Consider the following 27299-nt stretch of genomic DNA (forward strand, 5'->3'; position numbering starts at 1 on the left):
GAACGGGGGATACCCGAGGGGGCTAAGGAGACATCTGAGGAGGGGCAGTCTGGGCTTGTGGGGTCAGGAACGGGGGATACCCGAGGGGGCTAAGGAGACATCTGAGGAGGGGCAGTCTGGGCTTGTGGGGTCAGGAACGGGGGATACCCGAGGGGGCTAAGGAGACATCTGAGGAGGGGCAGTCTGGGCTTGTGGGATCAGGAACGGGGGATACCCGAGGGGGCTAAGGAGACATCTGAGGAGGGGCAGTCTGGGCTTGTGGGATCAGGAACGGGGGATACCCGAGGGGGCTAAGGAGACATCTGAGGAGGAGCAGTCTGGGCTTGTGGGATCAGGAACGGGGGATACCCGAGGGGGCTAAGGAGGCATCTGAGGAGGAGCAGTCTGGGTTGTGGGGTCAGGAACGGGGGATACCCGAGGGGGCTAAGGAGGCATCTGAGGAGGGGCAGTCTGGGCTTGTGGGGTTAGGAATGGGGGATACCCAAGGGGGCTAAGGAGACCTCTAAGGAGGAGCAGTCTGGGCTTGTGGGATCAGGAACGGGGGATACCCGAGGGGGCTAAGGAGGCATCTGAGGAGGAGCAGTCTGGGCTTGTGGGATCAGGAACGGGGGATACCCGAGGGGGCTAAGGAGACATCTGAGGAGGAGCAGTCTGGGCTTGTGGGATCAGGAACGGGGGATACCCGAGGGGGCTAAGGAGACCTCTAAGGAGGAGCAGTCTGGGCTTGTGGGATCAGGAACGGGGGATACCCGAGGGGGCTAAGGAGGCCACATCCAAGCTAATGTACTTTCACAGCCATGAAATGTTCTTCTGAAGGTCATTTAGGCTCCGCTCACATCTAGGCATTGCTATTTTCCAGGTGTTTTTGCGGAGTTTTTGTACAGGACTTTTGAAGTTGACAAGTCCCCAATGTAAAAACAGTAAAACGCCAGTAATTTGCCAAAAAAGAAGCTCATGTACTTTTTTGAGCGACATGCGTTTTGCTTTAGGCGACAGAACGCTCATGTGTGAAGAGGGGCCATTGAAATGAATGGGATTTGACCTGTTGCGCGTTTTTAGAGCTGAAGCTTAAAGCACATAAACACACAAAGGTGGAACTTCCGCTCGCCGTACTCCTCCCCCCCCTTCCTGTGCCACCCTTTGGGGGGGGGGGCAGGATACCCGTCTTTCGCTGGTATGCTGTCCCCACTTCTGGGAGCCTCAACCGTGGGTATTGACGTCACCACGGGGCTCCCTTCTCCTCTCCCCATCACTGGGCCAGTAGGAGAGAGGAGCGGAGCCTCGCGCATGCACAGTAGGGTTCCCGGCATGAAGCCGTAAGACTACGCTCCTGGGTTCCCTTACTCGCAATGGAGGCGGCAGCACCCGACAGATGATGGAAACATCGCTGGACTCCAGGATAGGTAAGTGTCCAATTATTAAAAGTCAGCAGCTGCAGTATGTGTATAGGATGTGTACAGTAATGCCGCGTTCACACGACCGGACTTTCCGACAGAAAAGTGTCAGACGGAATCTTTTCATCGGATATTCCGATCGTGTGTGGGGGCTTCATCTGACTCTTTTCTTCACAAATTCTGACTGAACTAAAAATAGAACATGTTTTAAATCTTTCCAACGGAATCAATTCCCATCCCATCTGGTCTGTATGCTATTCCCGGCGGACCAAATACGACGCAAGGGCAGCTATTGGCTACTGAACTTCCTTTTCTAGTCCCGTCGTACGTCATCCCGTTCGAAACAAGCGGACTTTGGTGCGATCGTGTGTAGGCAAGTCCGTTCGGTCAGAACTCCGATGGAAAGTCCAGTCATGTGTACGCGGCATAAGTGTATAGTACGTGTACAGTATATGTGTAGCATGTGTATTATATAGTATGTGTACAGGATGGGTATAGTATCTGTGTAGTATGTATATAGGATGTGTATAGTATGTGTAATATGTACAGTGCCTTGCGAAAGTATTCGGCCCCCTTGAACTTTTCAACCTTTTGCCACATTTCAGGCTTCAAACATAAAGATATAAAATGTTTATTTTTTATGAAGAATCACCAACAAGTGGGACACAATTGTGAAGTGGAACGAAATCTATTGGATAATTTAAACTTTTTTAGCAAATAAAAAACTGAAAAGTGGTGCGTGCAAAATGATTCGGCCCCTTTACTTTCAGTGCAGCAAACTCACTCCAGAAGTTCAGCGAGGATCTCTGAATGATCCAATGTTGTCCTAAATGACTGATGGTGATAAATAGAATCCACCTGTGTGTAATCAAGTCTCTGTATAAATGCACCTGCTCTGTGATAGTCTCAGGGTTCTGTTGAAAGCGCAGAGAGCATCATGAAGACCAAGGAACACACCAGGCAGGTCCGTAATACTGTTGTGGAGAAGTTGTAAAGCCGGATTTGGATACAAAAAGATTTCCCAAGCTTTAAACATCCCAAGGAGCACTGTGCAAGCCATCATTTTGAAATGGAAGGAGTATCAGACCACTGCAAATCTACCAAGACCTGGCCGTCCCTCTAAACTTTCAGCTCAGACAAGGAGAAGACTGATCAGAGATGCAGCCAAGAGGCCCATGATCACTCTGGATGAACTGCAGAGAACTACAGCTGAGGTGGGAGAGTCTGTCCATAGGACAACAATCAGTCGTAAACTGCACAAATCTGCCCTTTATGGAAGAGTGGCAAGAAGAAAGCCATTTCTCAAAGATATCCATAAAAAGTCTCATCTAAAGTTTGCCACAAGCCACCTGGGAGACACACCAAACATGTGGAAGAAGGTGCTCTGGTCACATGAAACCAAAATCACACTTTTTGCCCACAATGCAAAACGATATGTTTGGCGTAAAAGCAACACAGCTCATCACCCTCAACACACCATCCCCACTGTCACACATGGTGGTGGCAGCATCATGGTTTGGGCCTGCTTTTCTTCAGCAGGGACAGGGAAGATGGTTAAAATTGAGGGGAAGATGGATGCAGCCAAATACAGGACCATTCTGGATGAAAACCTGTTGGAGTCTGCAAAAGACCTGAAACTGGGACGGAGATTTATCTTCCAACAAGACAATGATCCCAAACATACAGCAAAATCTACAAAGGAATGGTTCACAAATAAACGTATCCAGGTGTTAGAATGGCCAAGTCAAAGTCCAGACCTGAATCCAATCGAGAATCTGTGGAAAGAGCTGAAAACTGCTGTTCACAAACGCTCTCCATCCAACCTCACTGAGCTCCAGCTGTTTTGCAAGGAAGAATGGGCAAGAATTTCAGTCTCTCGATGTGCAAAACTGATAGAGACACCCCAAGCGACTTGCAGCTGTAATCGCAGCAAAAGGTGGCTCTACAAAGTATTAACACAAGGGGGCCGAATAATTTTGCACGCCCCACTTTTCATTTTTTTATTAGTTAAAAAAGTTTCAAAAATCCAAAAGATTTCGTTCCACTTCACAATTGTGTCCCACTTGTTGGTGATTCTTCACAAAAAATAAACATTTTATATCTTTTATCTTTATATATTTGAAGCCTGAAATGTGGCAAAAGGTTGTAAAGTTCAAGGGGGCCGAATACTTTCGCAAGGCACTGTGTATAGGATGTGTATAGTATATGTGTAGTATGTATATAGGATGTGTATAGTATATGTGTAGTATGTATATAGGACGTGTATAGTATATGTGTAGTATGTATATAGGATGTGTATAGTATATGTGTAGTATGTATATAGGATGTGTACAGTATATGTGTAGTATGTATATAGGACGTGTATAGTATATGTGTAGTATGTATATAGGATGTGTATAGTATATGTGTAGTATGTATATAGGATGTGTATAGTATATGTGTAGTATGTATATAGGATGTGTATAGTATGTATACAGTAAGTACAGCTGCTGGCTTTTCATTTTCACAGCGATGGGCCTCTCTGATGGATTTGCATCGCTCGTCTTTGTACTGGAGAATGTTGGGGAGGACTGACCTGTCCTTATTTGCTCAATGTCTGAAATAAAGGCTTAAAAAATGGATTTTAGGACAAAGTTCGGGAGGAAGATTGACACGTGTGTTTGTTATCACTGATCTGAGGAAAACGTCTCCAGATAGGTGAATGAGGGCGATGTGTGATGGGCGAACGTTTCGTCATCACCGCTGAACCCTCACACCATCAGCCGTTATATAACCTGAACTTTGTACAACGTGACTTCTCACGGGACGCATACAATGTACACACAATCTATACAATGGGTGATTATAACACAACTATCATTGGATGTACAGATCACATGGTCATTCAGTCGATGTTCAGGGTTGAAATTAATTATGGAGTGGATGGGCGGATGTGAAAAGTCCATCTGGCTCAGTCACCTCATGGTAATTAGATGACACCTGGTTCCAGAAATCTCCAATCCAAGTCATGGCTGTTAATATTTCCGTCTTATCTGCATGCATTGCTTTCCCTCTGATTGTGCAGATATTGTGGACTCTGTCACCCGAAGATCGGCTCATATGGGAGCGGCCATTGCTGAATTGTAAGACATTGTGCACACCAGTGTACTCTGTGTGAGGGCCGTGCATCCCCTCCGGTGTACTCTGTGTGAGGGCCGTGCATCCCCTCCGGTGTACTCTGTGTGAGGGCCATGCATCCCCTCCACTGTACTCCCTGTGAGGGTCGTGCATCCCCTCGGGTGTACTCCCTGTGAGGGTCGTGTATCCCCTCCACTGTACTCCCTATGAGGGTCGTGCATCCCCTCCAGTGTACTCTGTGTGAGGGTCATGCATCCCCTCCGGTGTACTCTGTGTGAGGGTCATGCATCCCCTCCAGTGTACTCTGTGTGAGGGTCATGCATCCCCTCCGGTGTACTCTGTGTGAGGGTCATGCATCCCCTCCACTGTACTCCCTGTGAGGGTCGTGCATCCCCTCCACTGTACTCCCTATGAGGGTCGTGCATCCCCTCGGGTGTACTCCCTGTGAGGGTCGTGTATCCCCTCCACTGTACTCCCTATGAGGGTCGTGCATCCCCTCGGGTGTACTCCCTGTGAGGGTCGTGTATCCCCTCCACTGTACTCCCTATGAGGGTCGTGCATCCCCTCGGGTGTACTCCCTGTGAGGGTCGTGTATCCCCTCGGGTGTACTCCATGTGAGGTGAGGGCCATGTATCCAGATGGGCTCTCAGAGCGGATGTCCGAGTTGCACTCTTGTAGTACTGACGTCACGGGTCAGGCTCTTGTAGTACTGACGTCACGGGTCAGGCTCTTGTAGTACTGATGTCACGGCCTCGGGATCTCATAGTACTGACGTCATGGTGTAAGGCTCTCGTAGTACTGACGTCACAGTTGGGCTCTCATAGTACTGGCGTCACGGTGTTGGACTCTTGTAGTACTGAGGTCACAAGTCGGGCTCTCCTAGTACAGACGTTGGGGGCAGGCTCTCCTTGTACAGACTTTGGGGGTTGGACACTAGCAGTACAGTCGTCGGGCTCTCCTATTACAGATGTCGAGGTCGGGCTCTCGTACAGACGTGGGGGTCAGGCTCTCGTAGTACTGATGTCACGGTCTCGGGATCTTGTAGTTCTGACGTCATGGTGTAAAGGCTCTCGTAGTACTGATGTCACGGTGTCGGCTCTCGTAGTACTGACGTCACGGTGTAAGGCTCTCATAGTACTGATGTCACGGTGCCGGGCTCTCGTAGTACTAATGTCACAGTTGGGCTCTCATAGTACTGGCGTCACGGTGTTGGACTCTCGTAGTACTGAGGTCACAAGTCGGGCTCTCCTAGTACAGACGTTGGGGGCAGGCTCTCGTTGTACAGACTTTGGGGGTTGGACACTAGCAGTACAGACGTTGGGCTCTCCTAATACAGATGTCAAGGTCGGGCTCTCGTACAGACGTGGGGGTCAGGCTTTCGTAGGACAGACGTTGGGGTTAGGCCATCGTAGGATGGACGTTGGGGTCGGCGCTCGTAGTACAGACGTTGGGGGCCAGGCTCTAGTAGTACAGACGTCAGGGTCAGGTGTTGAGCTCTCATAGTACAGATGTTGGGGATGGGGCTCTTGTAGTACAGACGTTGGGGATCGGGCTCTCGTAGTACAGACGTCGGGCTCTCGTAGTGCAGATGCTGGGGTCGGGCTCTTGTAGTAGACGTCAAGGTCAGGTATCTGGCTTTTGTAGTATAGATGTTGAGGTCAGGTGTCAGGCTTTTGTAGGACAGACGTCGGGCTCTCGTAGTACGGACAAGGGGATCGGGGCTCTCGTAGTACAGAAGTCAAGGTGAGGTGTCAGGCTTTTTGTAGGACAGATGTCAGGGTCAGGCTTTTGTAGGATAGACATCAGTGTTGGGCTCTCGTAGTGCAGATGCTGGGGTCGGGCTCTTGTAGTAGACCTCAAGGTCAGGTGTCAGGCTTTTGTAGAACAGACATCGGGCTCTCGTAGTGCAGATGCTGGGGTCGGGCTCATGTAATAGACGTCGAGGTCAGGTGTCCGGCTTTTGTAGTATAGACATTGGGGTCAGGTTCAGGCTTTTGTAGGACAGACGTTGGGCTCTCGTAGTACAGACAATGGGGTCGAGGCTCTCGTAGTACAGAAGTCAAGGTGAGGTGTCAGGCTTTTGTAGGACAGATGTCAGGGTCAGGCTTTTGTAGGACAGACATCAGTGTTGGGCTCTCGTAGTGCAGATGCCGGGGTTGGGCTCTCGTAGTGCAGATGCTGGGGTCGGGCTCTTGTAGTAGACCTCAAGGTCAGGTGTCAGGCTTTTGTAGAACAGACATCGGGCTCTCGTAGTGCAGATGCTGGGGTCGGGCTCTTGTAATAGACGTCGAGGTCGGGTTTCCGGCTTTTGTAGTATAGACGTTGGGGTCAGGTGTTAGGCTTTTGTAGGACAGACGTCGGGCTCTCGTAGTACAGACAATGGGGTCAGGGCTCTCGTAAGAAAAGAAGTCAGGGTGAGGTATCAGGCTTTTGTAGGACAGATGTCAGGGTCAGGCTCTCGTAGTGCAGACGTTGGAGATCGGGTTCTCTTAGTACAGACGTTGGGGGTCGGGCTCGTAGTACAGATGTTGGGGGTCAGGCTCTCGTATTACAGACGTTGGGTTCTCATAGTACAGACGTTGGGGGTCGGGCAATCGTAGTACAGATGTTGGCGTCGGTGGTCAGACTCTCGTAGTACAGACGTTGGGGAGTCAGGCTCTCGTAGTACAGATGTCGGAGCGGGGTCTCATAGTACAGATGTTAGAAGGGTTAGGCTCTCATAGTACAGATGTTGACGTAGGGGTCGGGCTTTTATAGGACAGATGTCGGGGTCGGGCTCTCATAGGAGACGGCATCAGGGTTGGGCTCTCGTAGTACAGACGGTGCCAGGGTGGGGATCTCGTAGTACAGACATTGGAGCGGGCTCTTCTAGTACAGATGTTGGCATCAGGCTCTCATACTATAGACGTCGGGGTCTCGTAGTACAGATGTCAGAGCGGGCTCTCGTAGTACAGACGGCGTCAGGGCCGGGCTCTTGTAGTTCAGATGTCGGAGCGGGCACTCGTAGTATAGACGGCGTCAGGGTCGGGCTCTCGTAGTACAGACGTTGGGGGTCGGGCTCTCATAGTACAGACGTCAGGCGGTCAGGCTCTCCTAGTACAGATGTTGGGGGTCGGGCTCTCATAGTACAGACGTCAGTCGGTCAGGCTCTCGTAGTACAGATGTTGGGGGTCGGGCTCTCATAGTACAGACGTCAGGCGGTCAGGCTCTCGTAGTACAGACTTTGGCGTAGGGGTTGGGTTCTTATAGTACAGATGTCAGGGTCAGGCTCTCGTAGTACGGAAGGCCTCAGGGTCAGGCTCTCATAGTACAGACTTTGGAGGGGGCTCTTGTACTACAGATGTTTGGGGTCAGGCTCTCGTAGTACAGACGTTGGCGTCAAGGGTCTGGCTTTCATAGTACAGATGTCAGGGGGGTCAGGCTCTCGTAGTACAGATGCTGGAGTTGGGCTCTTGTAGTACAGACATCAAGGTCAGGTGTCAGGGTTTGTAGGGCAGATATCAGTGTTGGGTGTCGAGCTCTCGTAACAGACGTGGGGGGTCGGGCTCTGATAGTACAGATGTCGGACTCTTGTAGTATAGACGTTGGCGTCGGAGGTTGGGGTCTCGTAGTACAGGCGTCGGGCTCTCATAGTACAGATGGCAAGGGGGGTCAGGCTCTTGTAGTACAGACGTCAGGGTTGGGCTCTCGTAGTAAAGGCGGAGTTGGGGTCGGGCTCTCTTAGTACAGACGTTGGGGGTCGGGCTCTCATAGTACAGGCATCGAGCTCTCATAGTACAGACATTGGGGGGGGGTCAGGCTTTCAACAGACTTTTTAGTACAGACATCGGGCTCTCGTAGTAGACGGCGTCAGGGTTGGCTGTCGTATTATAGCTAGTGCCAGGGTCGGCTCTTGTAGTACATATGTTGGGGGTCAGGCTCTCATAGTACAGACGTTGGCGCCAGAGGTCGGGCTCTCGTACTATAGATGTTGGGCTCTCGTGGTACAGACATCAGAGCACGGGCTCTAGTAGTACAGATGTCAGAGCATGGGCTCTCGTAGTACAGACGGCGTCAGGGTCGGGCTCTCATAGTACAGACATTGGAGCGGGCTCTCATAGTACAGACATCGGGGGGTCAGGCCCTCGTAGACATTGGCATAGGGGGTCAGGCTCTTATAGTACAGACGTCAGGGTCGGCTCTCGTAGTAGACGGCATCAGGTTTGGGCTCTCGTAGTACAGACGTTGGAGGGGGCTCTTGTAGTACATATGTTGGGGGTCAGGCTCTCATAGTACAGACGTTGGCACTATAGATGTCGGGCTCTCATAGTACAGACGGCGTAAGGGTCGGGCTCTCATAGTACAGACGGCATCAGGGTCGGGCTCTCGTAGCACAGACGGCGTCAGGGTCCGGCTCTCATAGTACAGACGGCGTCAGGGTCCAGCTCTCATAGTACAGACGGCATCAGGGTCGGACTCTCGTAGTACAGACAGCATCAGGGTCAGGCTTTCATAGCACAGACGGTATCAGGGTCTGGCTCTCGTAGTAAAGACGGCGTCAGGGCTCTTGTGGAACAGACATAGAGTGTCAGGCTCTCGTAGTACAGACGTTGGCTTCGGGGGTCGGGTTCTTGTAGTACAGATGTTGGCATTGGGCTCTCATGCTAAAGACATGGGGGGTGGAATTGGACTCTCATAGTACAGATTTTGGGGGGGTCAGGCTCTCATAATACAGACGTGGGGTCGGGCTCTTGTAGTACAGACGTCGGGGGCTCGGGCTCTCGTAGTAGACGTCGGGGGTCGCGCTCTTGTAGTACAGATGTCGGGGGGTGGGCTCTCGTAGTACAGATGTCAGGGGCTCGTAGTACAGACGTTGGCATCAGGCTCTCGTAGTACAGACGTTGGGCTCTCGTAGTGTAGACGGGGGTCCGGCTTTTGTAGTACGGGAAGGTTGAGTAGGACCACTAGGTCTTGTCTTGGGCTCTTGTAGTACAGGCATCAGGGGGTTGGGCTCTCATAGTCCAGACGTCAGGGGGCTTGGGCTCTCGTAGTACAGATGTTGGGTCTCGTAGTACAGATGTTAGTGTCAGGCTCTCGTAGTACAGATGTCGGGAGGTCAGGCTCTCATAGTGCAGGCGGCCTCTCGTAGTACAGACGTCGGGGGGGGGGTTGGGCTCTTGTAGTACAGACATCGAGGGGGTCGGGCTCTCGTAGTACAGACATTTGGGGGTTGGGCTCTCGTAGTACAGATGTTGGCGTCGGGCTCTCGTAGTACAGATGTTGGCGTTGGGCTCTCGTACAGACGTCGGGAGGGGTTGGGCTCTCTTAGTACAGACGTGGGGGGGTCGGGCTCTCATAGTACAGACATCGGGGGGTCGGGCTCTCGTAGTACAGACATGGGGGGGTCAGGCTCTCGTAGTACAGACGTGGGGGTCGGGCTCTCGTAGTACAGATGTGGGGGGTCGGGCTCTTGTAGTACAGACGTCAGGTTCTCGAAGTACAGATGTTGGGGGGGTTGGGCTCTCGTAGTACAGACATGAGGGGTTGGGCTCATAGTACAGATGTCGGGTTGGGCTCGTAGTACAGATGTAGGGGGTTGGGCTCTCATAGTACAGACGATGGGGGGATTGAGCTCTCATAGTACAGATGACGGGGGGGTTGAGCTCTCGTAGTACAGACGTTGGGGGGGTCGGGCTCTCGTAGTACAGTTGATGGGGAGTTGGGCTCTCATAGTACAGAAGTCGTGGGGGAGGGGTCGGGCTCTTGTAGTACAGATGTTGGGCTCTCGTAGTACAGGCATTAAGGGGGGTCGGCTCTCGTAGTTCAGATGTCAGGGAAGGGTTGGGCTCTCGTAATTCAGATGTCAGGGGAGGGTCAGGCTCGTAGTACAGACATCGGGCGGGTTTGGCTCTCGTAGTACAGACGTTAGCATCAGGCTCTTGTAGTACAGACGTCGGAAGGGGGTTGGTCGGGCTCTCATAGTACAGACGTTGGGGGTTCAGGCTCTCGTAGTACAGACGTCAGGTGGGGTTAGGCTTTCGTAGTACAGACGTCAGGCGGGATTGGGCTCTGGTTGTACAGATGGGGGTAGGGCGGGCTCTCATAGTACAGACGTTGGCCTCTCGTAGAACAGACGTGGGTTAGTCGGCCTCTCGTAGTACAGACGTGGGGGGGTTGGTCGGGCTCTCGTAGTACAGATGTCAGGCTCTCATAGTACAGACCTCGGGCTCTTGTAGTACAGATGTCGGGGGGTTGGGCTCTCATAGTACAGACGTGGGGGGAGTCGGGCTCTCGTAGTACAGACGTTGGGGGAGGGAGGTCGGGCTCTCATAGTTCGGATGTCTGGGGGGGTTGGGCTCTCGTAGTACAGGCATGGGGGGGTTGGTCGGGCTCTCGTATTACAGACTTGGGGGGGTTGGGCTCTCGTAGTACAGACGTTGGGGGGTCAGGCTCTCATAGTACAGACGTCGGGGGGGTCAGGCTCTCGTAGTAGATATTAGCGTTAGGCTCTCGTAGTTCAGATGTCGGGCTCTCGTAGTACAGACGTGGGGGGTTGGGCTCTCGTAGTACAGACGTCAGGGGGTTGGGCTCTCGTAGTACTGACGTCGGGGGGTTGGGCTCTCGTAGTACAGACGTTAGCGTCAGGCTCTCGTATTTCAGATGGCGGGGGGGGATCAGGCTCTCATTGTACAAACGTTAGCGTCAGGCTCTTGTAGTTCAGATGTCGGGCTCTCGTCGTACAGACGTTGGCTTCTCGTAGTTCAGATGTCAGGGGGGGGTCGGGCTCTCATAGTACAGATGTTAGTGTCAGGCTCTCGTAGTTCAGATGTTGGGCTCTTGCAGTACAGACGTTAGTGTTGGGCTCTTGTAGTACAGACATGGGGGGGGTTGGTCGGGCTCTCATAGTACAGACGTGGGGGGGTCGGGCTCTTGTAGTACAGACGTGGGGGGGGGGTCGGGCTCTCGTAGTAGAGACGTGGGGGGGATCTTGTAGTACAAACGTGGGGGTGGTTAGGCTCTCATATTACAGATGTGGGGGGGGGGGGGGTGGGCTGTCGTAGTACAGACATTAGCATCCGGCTCTCGTATTTCAGATGGCGGGGGAGATCAGGCTTTTGTAGTTCAGATGTCGGGCTCTCATAGTACAAACGTTGGCATTGAGCTCTTGTAGTTGAGATGTTGGGGGGGGGGGGGTCGGGCTCTCGTAGTTCAGATTTGGGGGGGGGGGGTCAGGCTCTCGTAGTTTAGATTTGGGGGGGGGGGTCAGGCTCTCGTAGTACAGATGTTGAGGGTCTTTAAACAGTTCCTGTCTGCTGACTGGGCGGGACCGATCTACCTCTGGGAGGAAGTTACAGGACATCCTCCCATTCTTGGCGTTCAATCTAGCGCACCATCAATTGGGTAAAGAGCCAATGACAGCGGATCTTTACCACGTGATTGGCTGTGTCCAATCACAGCTGATTACACTATAAACACACTTGCCGGTTATCGGCAGTCCCTTTGTCACACTGTCCCAGTGTGAGGAGAGGAGAGCCAGTAACTGTGAAATGTGAAAGGGGACATCTACACTGATCATCAGGGCAGCCCCAACAGTGCCACTCAGCGCCACCAGTCAACGCACATCAGTGAATGGGAAAAAACACTTGTTTGCAAAATTTTATAACATAAACTAAGAAAAACTGTTTCCCCCCCCTAAATTTTCAGTCTTTTTTTAGTTTGTGTAGCAAAATATAAACCCCCACCGGTGATCAAATCCCACCAAAGAAAATCTCTATTTGTGTGAAAAGAATGATAGAAATGTAATTTGGGTACAGTGTTGTATGACCGCGCAATTGTCATTCAAAGTGTGACAGCTGTGAAAGCTGAGAATTGGTCTGGGCAGGAGGGGGGATGTCCAGTAGGCGAGTGGGTGATAAGCCAATCACAGCCCACAGTTCTGGTTCAGGGTCTTCTCAGAGTTGTTTATTGGAGTCCCAGTTTGCTCTCCAGTCATCTGGATCCAGTAGATGGCGATCCGTCACCCAGCCTGAGGCAGAGAGTCCTGCGAGAGAGAGAAAGCACCCCATGAATCACAGCCTGGGAGGACCCGACCCCGCCCACAAGGGAAAGGAAGGACCCAATCCCCGCCCACAAGGGAAAGGAAGGACCCAATCCCCGACCACAAAGCAAAGGAAGGACCCAATCCCCGACCACAAAGCAAAGGAAGGACCCAATCCCCGACCACAAAGCAAAGGAAGGACCCAATCCCCGACCACAAAGCAAAGGAAGGACCCAATCCCCGACCACAAAGCAAAGGAAGGACCCAATCCCCGACCACAAAGCAAAGGAAGGACCCAATCCCCGACCACAAAGCAAAGGAAGGACCCAATCCCCGACCACAAAGCAAAGGAAGGACCCAATCCCCGACCACAAAGCAAAGGAAGGACCCAATCCCCGACCACAAAGCAAAGGAAGGACCCAATCCCCGACCACAAAGCAAAGGAAGGACCCAATCCCCGACCACAAAGCAAAGGAAGGACCCAATCCCCGACCACAAAGCAAAGGAAGGACCCAATCCCCGACCACAAAGCAAAGGAAGGACCCAATCCCCGACCACAAAGCAAAGGAAGGACCCAACCCCCGACCACAAAGCAAAGGAAGGACCCAACCCCAAGGGAAAGGAGGGACCCAACCCCAAGGGAAAGGAGGGACCCAACCCCAAGGGAAAGGAGGGACCCAACCCCAAGGGAAAGGAAGGACCCAACCCCAAGGGAAAGGAAGGACCCAACCCCAAGGGAAAGGAAGGACCCAACCCCAAGGGAAAGGAAGGACCCAACCCCAAGGGAAAGGAAGGACCCAACCCCAAGGGAAAGGAAGGACCCAACCCTGTCCACAAGGGAAAGGAAAGACCCAATTCTGACCACAAAGGGAAGTGAAGGACCCAACCACAAGGGAAAGGAAGGACCCAAGCCTGACCACAAGGGAAAGGACCCCAGTCATGGAGTACAGCTGGTCACCTAACCCAGTCATGTGACCAGTATCCGTCAGCTCATTGTTACCTTGGCAGAAGTCTGGGAAGAGGTGATCCATCTGGGCATGTGTCTCCTCCAGGACAACGTAACGTCGGGGATCTGATGAGACAAGTGTGGAGCAATTCATACTGAGAGATTCCTAACAGCAAGAGGAGCACAGGCTGGATAATAGGGAGACATGGGGGGTTGGGGGCAGAACTTCCTCTTCACAGTTCCCTCTATAGCAACGCTGACCTCACCTGAGCTCCCGGCCTTCCTGTGCAGGATCTCTGCATGGACCACAGATCTAATGATGTCCACAGTGCCCGCCTCTTCATGTAATACCACCGCCAGCCGGCCTGCCAATCAGACACACAACCAAGGGCTTAGGATGTATGAGGTAGCAGTGCAAAGGCTTAAATCATTGTAAAGGCTCATTTATTTTTTAAAATAACAAACATATCATACTCACCTCCACTGTGCAGCTCGTGTTGCACAGAGTGGTCCCGATCCTTGACTTCTGGGGTCCCCCGGAGGCTCTCGCAGCTCCTCCCCACATCAGATAACCCACTAGGAGAAGCACTCTTTGGGTGGGGGGGGGGGGGGGTGTCTAGGTTAGTTGGCTTATGTGTCATGGCAGGGAGGGCTTAGTCTGGGTTAGATGGGTGATGTGTCATGGCAGGGAGGGCTTAGTCTGGGTTAGTTGGGTGATGTGTCATGGCAGGGAGGGCTTAGTCTGGGTTAGATGGGTGATGTGTCATGGCAGGGAGGGCTTAGTCTGGGTTAGTTGGGTGATGTGTCATGGCAGGGAGGGCTTAGTCTGGGTTAGTTGGCTTATGTGTCATGGCAGGGAGGGCTTAGTCTGGGTTAGTTGGGTGATGTGTCATGGCAGGGAGGGCTTAGTCTGCGTTAGTTGGGTGATGTGTCATGGCAGGGAGGGCTTAGTCTGGGTTAGTTGGGTGATGTGTCATGGCAGGGAGGGCTTAGTCTGGGTTAGTTGGGTGATGTGTCATGGCAGGGAGGGCTTAGTCTGCGTTAGTTGGGTGATGTGTCATGGCAGGGAGGGCTTAGTCTGGGTTAGTTGGGTGATGTGTCATGGCAGGGAGGGCTTAGTCTGGGTTAGTTGGGTGATGTGTCATGGCAGGGAGGGCTTAGTCTGGGTTAGTTGGGTGATGTGTCATGGCAGGGAGGGCTTAGTCTGGGTTAGTTGGGTTACGTGTCATGGCAGGGAGGGCTTAGTCTGGGTTAGTTGGGTGATGTGTCATGGCAGGGAGGGCTTAGTCTGGGTTAGTTGGGATATGTGTCATGGCAGGGAGGGCTTAGTCTGGGTTAGTTGGGTGATGTGTCATGGCAGGGAGGGCTTAGTCTGGGTTAGTTGGGATATGTGTCATGGCAGGGAGGGCTTAGTCTGGATTAGTTGGGTTACGTGTCATGACAGGGAGGGCTTAGTCTGGGTTAGTTGGGTGATGTGTCATGGCAGGGAGGGCTTAGTCTGGGTTAGTTGGGTTATGTGTCATGGCAGGGAGGGCTTAGTCTGGGTTAGTTGGGATATGTGTCATGGCAGGGAGGGCTTAGTCTGGGTTAGTTGGGATATGTGTCATGGCAGGGAGGGCTTAGTCTGCGTTAGTTGGGTGATGTGTCATGGCAGGGAGGGCTTAGTCTGCGTTAGTTGGGTGATGTGTCATGGCAGGGAGGGCTTAGTCTGGGTTAGTTGGGTGATGTGTCATGGCAGGGAGGGCTTAGTCTGGGTTAGTTGGGTGATGTGTCATGGCAGGGAGGGCTTAGTCTGGGTTAGTTGGGATATATGTCATGGCAGGGAGGGCTTAGTCTGGGTTAGTTGGGTTATGTGTCATGGCAGGGAGGGCTTAGTCTGGGTTAGTTGGGTGATGTGTCATGGCAGGGAGTGCTTAGTCTGGATTAGTTGGGTTACGTGTCATGGCAGGGAGGGCTTAGTCTGGGTTAGTTGGGTGATGTGTCATGGCAGGGAGGGCTTAGTCTGGGTTAGTTGGGTTATGTGTCATGGCAGGGAGGGCTTAGTCTGGGTTAGTTGGGTGATGTGTCATGGCAGGGAGGGCTTAGTCTGGGTTAGTTGGGTGATGTGTCATGGCAGGGAGGGCTTAGTCTGGGTTAGTTGGGTTATGTGTCATGACAGGGAGGGCTTAGTCTGGGTTAGTTGGGTTACGTGTCATGGCAGGGAGGGCTTAGTCTGGATTAGTTGGGTTACGTGTCATGACAGGGAGGGCTTAGTCTGGGTTAGTTGGGTTATGTGTCATGGCAGGGAGGGCTTAGTCTGGGTTAGTTGGGTGATGTGTCATGGCAGGGAGTGCTTAGTCTGGATTAGTTGGGTTACGTGTCATGGCAGGGAGGGCTTAGTCTGGGTTAGTTGGTTTATGTGTCATGGCAGGGAGGGCTTAGTCTGGGTTAGTTGGGTTATGTGTCATGGCAGGGAGGGCTTAGTCTGGGTTAGTTGGGTGATGTGTCATGGCAGGGAGGGCTTAGTCTGGGTTAGTTGGGTTATGTGTCATGGCAGGTTAATGGAATGTGTCCAGTCATTATAGAAAATATTCCATTACCGGTATCGGCTCTCCAGCCCAGCAGGTAGCGGGAACGGTTTCCTTTCTTCAGCTGCTCCAACTGGGAGACACTATAAGAGAGGGAGAGTTAAGAGGAGATACATGGGGTACACACCGCTCTAAGGGTGACATGACTATCCTAAGAGAAAATAAACAAGGTAGAGACCATTCCAGGGGTGACATGAATATCCTAAGAGGAGATAAACGGGGTACACACCACTCCAGGGGAGACATGGCTATCCTAGCTTTATGTCATGGAGTTGATGTAGCTGCCACACCAGCCACTGAGTGCCGGTAGTCACACTAGAAGAAACCCAATCAATGGCAAGAATGTCACTCCCAGTCCATATATTGTTTTCTATTTTAAGCCCGGATGAAGGGGGCATTTTTAGCCCCTTCTAAACGCATTGTATACGGTTTCGATTGTCCCCCGATCCTTTACTGAAAAAAGTTGTATGTGGACCTCGCAGCAGAAGGGTAGCTCCTCAATTCATGTTTGTCATGTTACAGATATGACGAGTGATTTGTGTATGGTAAGTGATATAAAGATATTAAATTGTACCTGGAGACCATCGTACTGAGGTGCACTCCCAGACAGAGTGATACCTGCGAGCCCAGACCTGGAGAGAAGAACATAGTCACCTATCACAACGGGAGAGAAGAACATCATGACCTATCACCAATGGAGAGAGGAACATCATGACACACCACACCACACCACCACAACTGGAGAGAAGAACACGATGACCTACCACACCACAACTGGAGAGAAAAACATCAAGACCTACCACACCACAACTAGGGAGAAGACAGGCACCTATCACAACCCCCACAACTGGAGAGAAGAACATCAGGACTTACCACATCACCACAACTGGAGAGAAGACCATCATGACCTACCACACCACAACTGGAGAAAAGAACATCATGACCTACCACACCACAACTGGAGAGAAGAACATCTTGACCTACCACACCACAACTGGAGAGAAGAACATCTTGACCTACTGTGATGGGAGTCACCCTGGCCCCTCCTATGCGCAAGTTACCCTGTGTCTATTAGGGGCACAGGGAGACTGAGAGTTGGGTCTGCACTAAGCAGACTCACCGTACAATCACACCGGAGTCAGCATTTCCTTTTACCTGTTATCCTGGATTCTAAATGTGTGGTTTGGGTTGAAAGATTGAAGGGGTTCTTTCAAGAAATATATGAAGATAAATAAGTTCCACCTTTCCAACTGCTGGAATATTGTATGACCTTGGTCTCAAACTGTTGTAGACTTTTTACTAGCTTGTTTAAGGTGTGGCTGTGTTCCATTGTTTGTATCGGCCTTGGGAGCAACCTATTATGGGATGTATATGTGTTTCTAGCATGTAAACCGGGGTAGGGTGGAGGGGGGGGGGGGGATTTCTTCCAACAGCTCTTCTTGCTAAGACGGGTTACTGATGAGAAGTTTGAATCCACCTGTGTGTCTCTTGTTACTGGAGGAGATAAAGATTACCCCGCCCTGTGTCATTATGCAAAAAGGGATACCGTATATACTCGAGTATAAGCCGAGATTTTCAGCCCTTTTTTTTAGGCTGAAAGTGCCCCCCCTCGGCTTATACTCGAGTCACCGCCGTCTGCCTACCTGATCAGTCAGGTAATGTAGACAGACGGTGGCCAGCGTGTCATAAAAACATACAGCGGCCATTCCAGTATTTAAAAGCCACGCCTCCTCCTCGTCTGATAGGCAGAACACTCAATTTCACAGCAGTCAGTTTTCAGCCTATCACGGACATCCCCTCATCCTCATACCTCAGACGAGGATGAGGGGATGTCCGTGATAGGCTGAAAACTGACTGCTGAGAAATTGAGTGTTCTGCCTATCACAGACGAAGAGGAGGCGCGGCTTTTGAATACTGGTATGGCCACCGTATGTTTTTATGACACGCTGATCGGTGGCTGCAGATGGGCAAACGGAGGCATGCACAGGACACAAAGGATGAAGATTAGCACAGGTAGGCTGCAATGGACACAGGGAGGCATACACAGGACACAGGGAGGTATACACAGGACACAGGGAGGTGTACACAGGACACAGTGAGGTAGGCAGATCTCCACAGGATACAGGGAGGTATACACAGGACACAGTGAGGTAGGCAGATCTCCACAGGACACAGGGAGGTATACACAGGACACAGTGAGGTAGGCAGATCAGCACAGGACACAGGGAGGCATACACAGGACACAGTGAGGTAGGCAGATCAGCACAGGACACAGGGAGGCATACACAGGACACAGGGAGGTAGGCAGATCTGCACAGGACACAGGGAGGCATACACAGGACACAGTGAGGTAGGCAGATCAGCACAGGACACAGTGAGGTAGGCAGATCTGCACAGGACACAGGGAGGCATACACAGGACACAGGGAGGTAGGCAGATCAGCACAGGACACAGGGAGGTATACACAGGACACAGTGAGGTAGGCAGATCAGCACAGGACACAGGGAGGCATACACAGGACACAGTGAGGTAGGCAGATCAGCACAGGACACAGGGAGGTATACACAGGACACAGTGAGGTAGGCAGATCAGCACAGGACACAGGGAGGCATACACAGGACACAGTGAGGTAGGCAGATCAGCACAGGACACAGGGAGGCATACACAGGACACAGTGAGGTAGGCAGATCTGCACAGGACACAGGGAGGTATACACAGGACACAGTGAGGTAGGCAGATCTGCACAGGACACAGGGAGGTATACACAGGACACAGTGAGGTAGGCAGATCTGCACAGGACACAGGGAGGTATACACAGGACACAGTGAGGTAGGCAGATCAGCACAGGACACAGTGAGGTAGGCAGATCAGCACAGGACACAGGGAGGCATACACAGGACACAGGGAGGTATACACAGGACACAGTGAGGTAGGCAGATCTGCACAGGACACAGGGAGGCATACACAGGACACAGTGAGGCATACACAGGACACAGTGAGGCATACACAGGACACAGTGAGGTAGGCAGATCTGCACAGGACACAGTGAGGCATACACAGGACACAGGGAGGTATACACAGGACACAGTGAGGTAGGCAGATCTGCACAGGACACAGTGAGGCATACACAGGACACAGTGAGGCATACACAGGACACAGTGAGGCATACACAGGACACAGTGAGGTAGGCAGATCTGCACAGGACACAGTGAGGCATACACAGGACACAGTGAGGTAGGCAGATCAGCACAGGACACAGTGAGGCATACACAGGACACAGTGAGGCATACACAGGACACAGTGAGGTAGGCAGATCAGCACAGGACACAGGGAGGTATACACAGGACACAGTGAGGTAGGCAGATCAGCACAGGACACAGTGAGGCATACACAGGACACAGTGAGGTAGGCAGATCTGCACAGGACACAGTGAGGCATACACAGGACACAGTGAGGTAGGCAGATCTGCACAGGACACAGTGAGGTAGGCAGATCTGCACAGGACACAGGGAGGTATACACAGGACACAGTGAGGTAGGCAGATCAGCACAGGACACAGTGAGGTAGGCAGATCAGCACAGGACACAGGGAGGCATACACAGGACACAGGGAGGTATACACAGGACACAGTGAGGTAGGCAGATCTGCACAGGACACAGTGAGGCATACACAGGACACAGTGAGGCATACACAGGACACAGTGAGGCATACACAGGACACAGTGAGGTAGGCAGATCTGCACAGGACACAGTGAGGCATACACAGGACACAGGGAGGTATACACAGGACACAGTGAGGTAGGCAGATCTGCACAGGACACAGTGAGGCATACACAGGACACAGGGAGGTATACACAGGACACAGTGAGGTAGGCAGATCTGCACAGGACACAGTGAGGCATACACAGGACACAGTGAGGCATACACAGGACACAGTGAGGCATACACAGGACACAGTGAGGTAGGCAGATCTGCACAGGACACAGTGAGGCATACACAGGACACAGTGAGGTAGGCAGATCAGCACAGGACACAGTGAGGCATACACAGGACACAGTGAGGTAGGCAGATCTGCACAGGACACAGTGAGGCATACACAGGACACAGTGAGGTAGGCAGATCTGCACAGGACACAGGGAGGTATACACAGGACACAGTGAGGTAGGCAGATCTGCACAGGACACAGGGAGGTATACACAGGACACAGTGAGGTAGGCAGATCTGCACAGGACACAGGGAGGCATGCAATAGACACAGTGAGATATGCAGCTGCAGATGGGCATTGTTGACCCTCTTTGCCACTTACAGTAGCTGCTGCATTTCCCACCCCCGGCTTATACTCGAGTCAATACGTTTTCCCAGTTTTTTGTGGTAAATTAGGGGCCTCGGCTTATATTCGGATCGACCTATACTCGAGTATATACGGTAATTGTCCCCTGAGTGTATATCGCTTTGTACCTGTGTTTGAATAAACAGTCTTAGGTTTGTTACCACCCTACACTGATACTTCCACAAGTGGCTGGGTGGGCTAGGGGACCCTGGATAATGCTGGTACCGGACAAAGGAAGCATATATACGATGGACATAATCCTGTTGAGGACGGAGGTCCGTGACACCTACCACACCACAACTTCAGAGAAGAACATCGTGACCTACCACACCACCACAACCGGAGAGAAGAACACTATGCCCCACCACACCACAACTGCAGAGAAGAACATCGTGACCTACCACACCACCACAACCGGAGAGAAGAACACTGTGCCCCATCACACCACAACAAATGTGATAAACAAAAGTGTAGCGCTGAATATATATCGATGGAACACCTTATGTATGGTGGACTAAACATATGTGAAATAATACAAAATCGTGAATTCAAAACAAGTGCTGAACACGGGAATATGAACTTTTAACATATAGCTGAATACAACGATCGAATGCCCCGTGAAGGTGACAAAAGCGAAAAATAGTGTCCAAACAATAACATAAATGTGTCTAAACGCCAAAAAGGAGAAGTATGTAAACTTCATAAAGCATATGTCCAATCAAATAACTGATAATAAATCCTCGGTGACAAATGATGTGGCAATGCAGACAAGGAACTGGCTGTGTGGCACATTCAAAAACAGGACGGACATTCTTCTAATGGAAGGTTGTAGATAAATACTTCTTACCAGACAAGGTGGACCCACCTGCCATATGGGCAGTGGGTCAATCGAGCTTATATCGGGCCAAAAGCCAGATGGTCAACGATGATCCCAACTTGGATACGATTGGAACATGCAGAAGGGTCATTCCACAGGCAGACGTTCAGTCAATTGATAGGACACAGCCAAGTACCCGGAGTTCAGGCAAATCTTCAGACCAAGTATGAGTTGGACCTCGATGGAGGGTCTGTGCCAAGAACCAACAATGAACGGAATGCTTTCACATTCGGACCGTAATGCAAAAAAAGGAAAAAAGGCTCCATATGGTGCAGGTCAAAAAAAAAAAAAAAAAAAAAAGGATATTTTTTAAACATATTTATTTATTTATGCCCCAGTTGAAGTCCGTTAGGACTAAACGCGTTGGGCCTGCTTCACCTGCTTCCCACATTGCTTCTACTACTTTTACTTGTGATCACATTTTTATGCAGTCATCTGGAATCGATGGTTATCATTTTGAAATAAGATTAAAAAAAAAAAACTTTTTTGACCTGCACCATATGGAGCCCTTTTTTCCATTACTGTCGGAATATGAAAGCATTCCATTCATTGTTGGTTCTTGTCACGGACCCTCCATCGAGGTCCAACTCATACTTGGTCTGAAGATTTGCCTGAACTCCGGATAATTGGCTGTGTCGTACTCCCTGGATTCATTCCTGCCGATTGACTGAACATGCATGCTCTGGTCTCTGGCCAGCCAAATGGTCCGGGGCTGAAGGGGTTATTGTATAATTTCATTTATCCTGTGTTGTTACATCCTTATTTGGTCATATCCTGTGAAGTCATAGTCTGTGTAGGAGACGATTGGCTGTTGGAGCCAGGACCTCCTCTTTGTAATTTCTTTTGTAGTCTTTGAATAGAAGAACCAGTCCACGGCTCGGCTCGGCTCGGCTCGGCGGCCATGCCGATGGAGCCGAGAACGTAAGCTACGGTGATGTCTGTTTACTGGGGGAAGGGGGAGACATGGGATATTTAAGGCGGCATTATACCGTTATGGTGGAAGGGCGCTCATTAGCGGAAGAGTATAGTGGAATTTCCACAACACGCTTTTGTCACCTTCACGGGCCATTCGATCGTTGTATTCTTCTATATGGTAAAAGTTCATATTCCTCTGTACAGCACTTGTTTTGATTCTGTATTATTTCACATATGTTTAGTCCACCGTAGATATGGTTTTCCATCGATATATTCAGCAGTACACTTTTGTTTATCTCATTTACCTGGACTTTGTTTGTTTTAGTGTCAGCAGCTTTACACAGAGCGGTTCAGCACAGGAAACCCCCTTCCCCTCCCCCCTCCCCCGCTCCAAACCAACACAACTGAAGAGCAAAACACCATGACCTATCACCCCACCACAAACACCGGAGAGAAGAACATTATGATCTATCACCCCACCACAAACACCGGAGAGAAGAACATTATGATCTATCACCCCACCACAAACACCGGAGAGAAGAACACATGACCTATCACCCCACCACAAACACCGGAGAGAAGAACAACATTATGATCTATCACACCACAACAAAAACCGGAGAGAAGAACATTATGACCTATCACACCACCACAAACACCGGAGAGAAGAACATTATGATCTATCACACCACAACAAAAACCGGAGAGAAGAACATTATGACCTATCACACCACAACAAACACCGGAGAGAAGAACATTATGACCTATCACACCACAACAAAGACCGGAGAGAAGAACACCATGACCTATCACCCCACCACAAAGACCGGAGAGAAGAACATTATGATCTATCACACCACCACGAACACCGGAGAGAAGAACATTATGATCTATCACACCACAACAAAGACTGGAGAGAAGTACATTATGATCTATCACACCACCACAAACACCGGAGAGAAGAACATTATGATCTATCACACCACAACAAAGACTGGAGAGAAGTACATTATGATCTATCACACCACAACAAAGACTGGAGAGAAGAACACATGATCTATCACACCACCACAAAGACTGGAGAGAAGAAAATTATGATCTATCACCCCACCACAAAGACTGGAGAGAAGAAAATTATGATCTATCACACCACCACAAACACCGGAGAGAAGAACATTATGATCTATCACACCACCACAAAGACCGGAGAGAAGAACATTATGATCTATCACCCCACCACAAAGACCGGAGAGAAGAAAATTATGATCTATCACACCACCACAAACACCGGAGAGAAGAAAATTATGATCTATCACACCACCACAAACACCGGAGAGAAGAACATTATGATCTATCACACCACCACAAAGACCGGAGAGAAGAACATTATGATCTATCACCCCACCACAAAGACCGGAGAGAAGAAAATTATGATCTATCACACCACCACAAACACCGGAGAGAAGAAAATTATGATCTATCACACCACCACAAACACCGGAGAGAAGAAAATTATGATCTATCACACCACCACAAAGACCGGAGAGAAGAACATTATGATCTATCACACCACCACAAACACCGGAGAGAAGAACATTATGATCTATCACACCACCACAAACACCGGAGAGAAGAACATTATGATCTATCACACCACCACAAAGACCGGAGAGAAGAACATTATGATCTATCACACCACCACGAACACCGGAGAGAAGAACATTATGATCTATCACACCACAACAAAGACCGGAGAGAAGAACATTATGATCTATCACACCACAACAAAGACTGGAGAGAAGAACATTATGACCTATCACACCACAACAAAGACTGGAGAGAAGAACATTATGACCTATCACCCCACCACAAAGACCGGAGAGAAGAACATTATGATCTATCACACCACAACAAAGACTGGAGAGAAGAACATTATGACCTATCACACCACAACAAAGACTGGAGAGAAGAACATTATGACCTATCACACCACCACGAACACCGGAGAGAAGAACATTATGACCTATCACACCACCACGAACACCGGAGAGAAGAACATTATGACCTATCACACCACAACAAAGACTGGAGAGAAGAACATTATGATCTATCACCCCACCACAAAGACTGGAGAGAAGAACATTATGACCTATCACACCACCACAAAGACTGGAGAGAAGAACACATGACCTATCACACCACAACAAAGACTGGAGAGAAGTACATTATGATCCATCACACCACAACAAACACCGGAGAGAAGAACACATGACCTATCACACCACCACAAACACCGGAGAGAAGAACACCATGGCCTATCACACCACCACAAAGACTGGAGAGAAGAACATTATGATCTATCACCCCACCACAAACACCGGAGAGAAGAACATTATGATCTATCACCCCACCACAAACACCGGAGAGAAGAACATTATGATCTATCACCCCACCACAAACACCGGAGAGAAGAACATTATGATCTATCACCCCACCACAAACACCGGAGAGAAGTACATTATGATCTATCACACCACCACAAACACCGGAGAGAAGTACATTATGATCTATCACACCACAACAAACACCGGAGAGAAGAACATTATGATCTATCACCCCACCACAAACACCGGAGAGAAGAACACGTGACCTATCACACCACAACAAAGACCGGAGAGAAGAACACGTGACCTATCACACCACAACAAAGACTGGAGAGAAGAACATTATGACCTATCACACCACCACAAACACCGGAGAGAAGAACATTATGACCTATCACACCACCACAAACACCGGAGAGAAGTACATTATGATCTATCACACCACCACAAACACCGGAGAGAAGAACATTATGACCTATCACACCACAACAAAGACTGGAGAGAAGAACATTATGACCCATCACACCACAACAAAGACTGGAGAGAAGAACATTATGACCCATCACACCACAACAAAGACTGGAGAGAAGAACATTATGATCTATCACACCACAACAAAGACCGGAGAGAAGAACATTATGATCTATCACACCACCACAAACACCGGAGAGAAGAACACATGACCTATCACACCACCACAAAGACTGGAGAGAAGAACACATGACCTATCACACCACCACAAAGACTGGAGAGAAGAACATTATGATCTATCACACCACCACAAACACCGGAGAGAAGAACACATGACCTATCACCCCACCACAAAAAGACTGGAGAGAAGAACATTATGATCTATCACACCACCACAAACACCGGAGAGAAGAACACATGACCTATCACACCACCACAAAGACTGGAGAGAAGAACACATGACCTATCACACCACCACAAAGACTGGAGAGAAGAACATTATGATCTATCACACCACCACAAAGACTGGAGAGAAGAACACATGACCTATCACCCCACCACAAAAAGACTGGAGAGAAGAACATTATGATCTATCACACCACCACAAAGACTGGAGAGAAGAACACATGACCTATCACCCCACCACAAAAAGACTGGAGAGAAGAACATTATGACCTATCACACCACAACAAAGACCGGAGAGAAGTACATTATGATCTATCACACCACCACGAACACCGGAGAGAAGAACATTATGATCTATCACACCACCACAAAGACTGGAGAGAAGAACATTATGATCTATCACACCACAACAAAGACTGGAGAGAAGAACATTATGATCTATCACCCCACCACAAAGACTGGAGAGAAGAACATTATGACCCATCACACCACAACAAAGACTGGAGAGAAGAACATTATGATCTATCACACCACAACAAAGACCGGAGAGAAGAACATTATGATCTATCACACCACCACAAACACCGGAGAGAAGAACACATGACCTATCACACCACCACAAAGACTGGAGAGAAGAACACATGACCTATCACACCACCACAAAGACTGGAGAGAAGAACATTATGATCTATCACACCACCACAAACACCGGAGAGAAGAACACATGACCTATCACACCACCACAAAGACTGGAGAGAAGAACATTATGATCTATCACACCACCACAAAGACTGGAGAGAAGAACACATGACCTATCACCCCACCACAAAAAGACTGGAGAGAAGAACATTATGATCTATCACACCACCACAAAGACTGGAGAGAAGAACACATGACCTATCACCCCACCACAAAAAGACTGGAGAGAAGAACATTATGACCTATCACACCACAACAAAGACCGGAGAGAAGTACATTATGATCTATCACACCACCACGAACACCGGAGAGAAGAACATTATGATCTATCACACCACCACAAAGACTGGAGAGAAGAACATTATGATCTATCACACCACCACAAAGACTGGAGAGAAGAACATTATGATCTATCACCCCACCACAAAGACTGGAGAGAAGAACACATGACCTATCACCCCACCACAAAGATATATCCTCTAATAGTATATACAGTATATCTCTTCTAATAGTATATACAGTATATATCTCCTGTAATAGTATATACAGGATATAGCTCCTGTAATTAGGGATGCACCGAAATTTTGGCCGCTGAAACATATCGGCCGAAAATGCCCTTTTCGGCAATTTTCCAAAAGGAAAAAAACGGCCGATAATTGAGCTGAAAATGGGGCGGGGGCGGAGCACTGCCCTCGCCCCTGGTGCCGCCCATCATGGGGGGTGTATAGCGCATGAGAGCCACCTCCACCGTCTGGTTGAGTAGAGCGCCGGGAACATCACAGCTTTAATTTCAATAGCTGTGTGTTCCCCGTCGCGCACCGTCACATACAGCCCCTCCCCCTTGTCCGGGGAACTTTGACAGACAGATCACCCATCCAGATTGGACGAGTGATCTGTCTATCAATGTGCCCGGACAAGGGGGGGGGCTGTATGTGACGGTGCGCGACGGGGGAACACACAGTTATTGAAATTAAAGCTGTGATGTTCCCGGCGCTCTATTGAACTAGACGGCGGAGGCGGCTCTCCTCTCTCTTCGCTGCACAGGGGGCATCACTGGTTACACTGGGGGCAACACTGGCTGCACTGGGGGCAACACTGGCTGCATCACTGGCTGCACTGGGGGGCAACACTGGCTGCATCACTGGCTGCACTGGGGGGCAACACTGGCTGCATCACTG

The 27299-nt window shown here is 50.2% G+C and overlaps 1 protein-coding gene across 2 annotated transcripts in view; it reads right to left on the bottom strand.

Moving 5' to 3' along the window:
* Positions 1-12133: 12133 nt before the first annotated feature.
* Positions 12134-27299, bottom strand: part of RUSF1 (RUS family member 1) — a 33900-nt gene continuing 18734 nt past the window's right edge. For both annotated transcript variants that reach the window (XM_077494025.1, XM_077494026.1), the window contains exons 11-15: positions 16616-16673; positions 16054-16124; positions 13741-13839; positions 13529-13600; positions 12134-12531 (exon numbers count right to left, since the gene is read on the bottom strand). In XM_077494025.1, the coding sequence (XP_077350151.1) occupies positions 12443-12531; positions 13529-13600; positions 13741-13839; positions 16054-16124; positions 16616-16673 (389 nt within the window). In that variant the 3' untranslated portion in view covers positions 12134-12442. The remainder of the gene's footprint in view (positions 12532-13528; positions 13601-13740; positions 13840-16053; positions 16125-16615; positions 16674-27299) is intronic.

The sequence above is a fragment of the Lithobates pipiens genome, unplaced genomic scaffold, assembly GCF_037356315.1.
Source record: "Lithobates pipiens isolate NorthernLeopardFrog02 unplaced genomic scaffold, aLitPip1_a1.2 Scaffold_22, whole genome shotgun sequence".
In the NCBI taxonomy this organism is placed as follows: domain Eukaryota; kingdom Metazoa; phylum Chordata; class Amphibia; order Anura; family Ranidae; genus Lithobates; species Lithobates pipiens.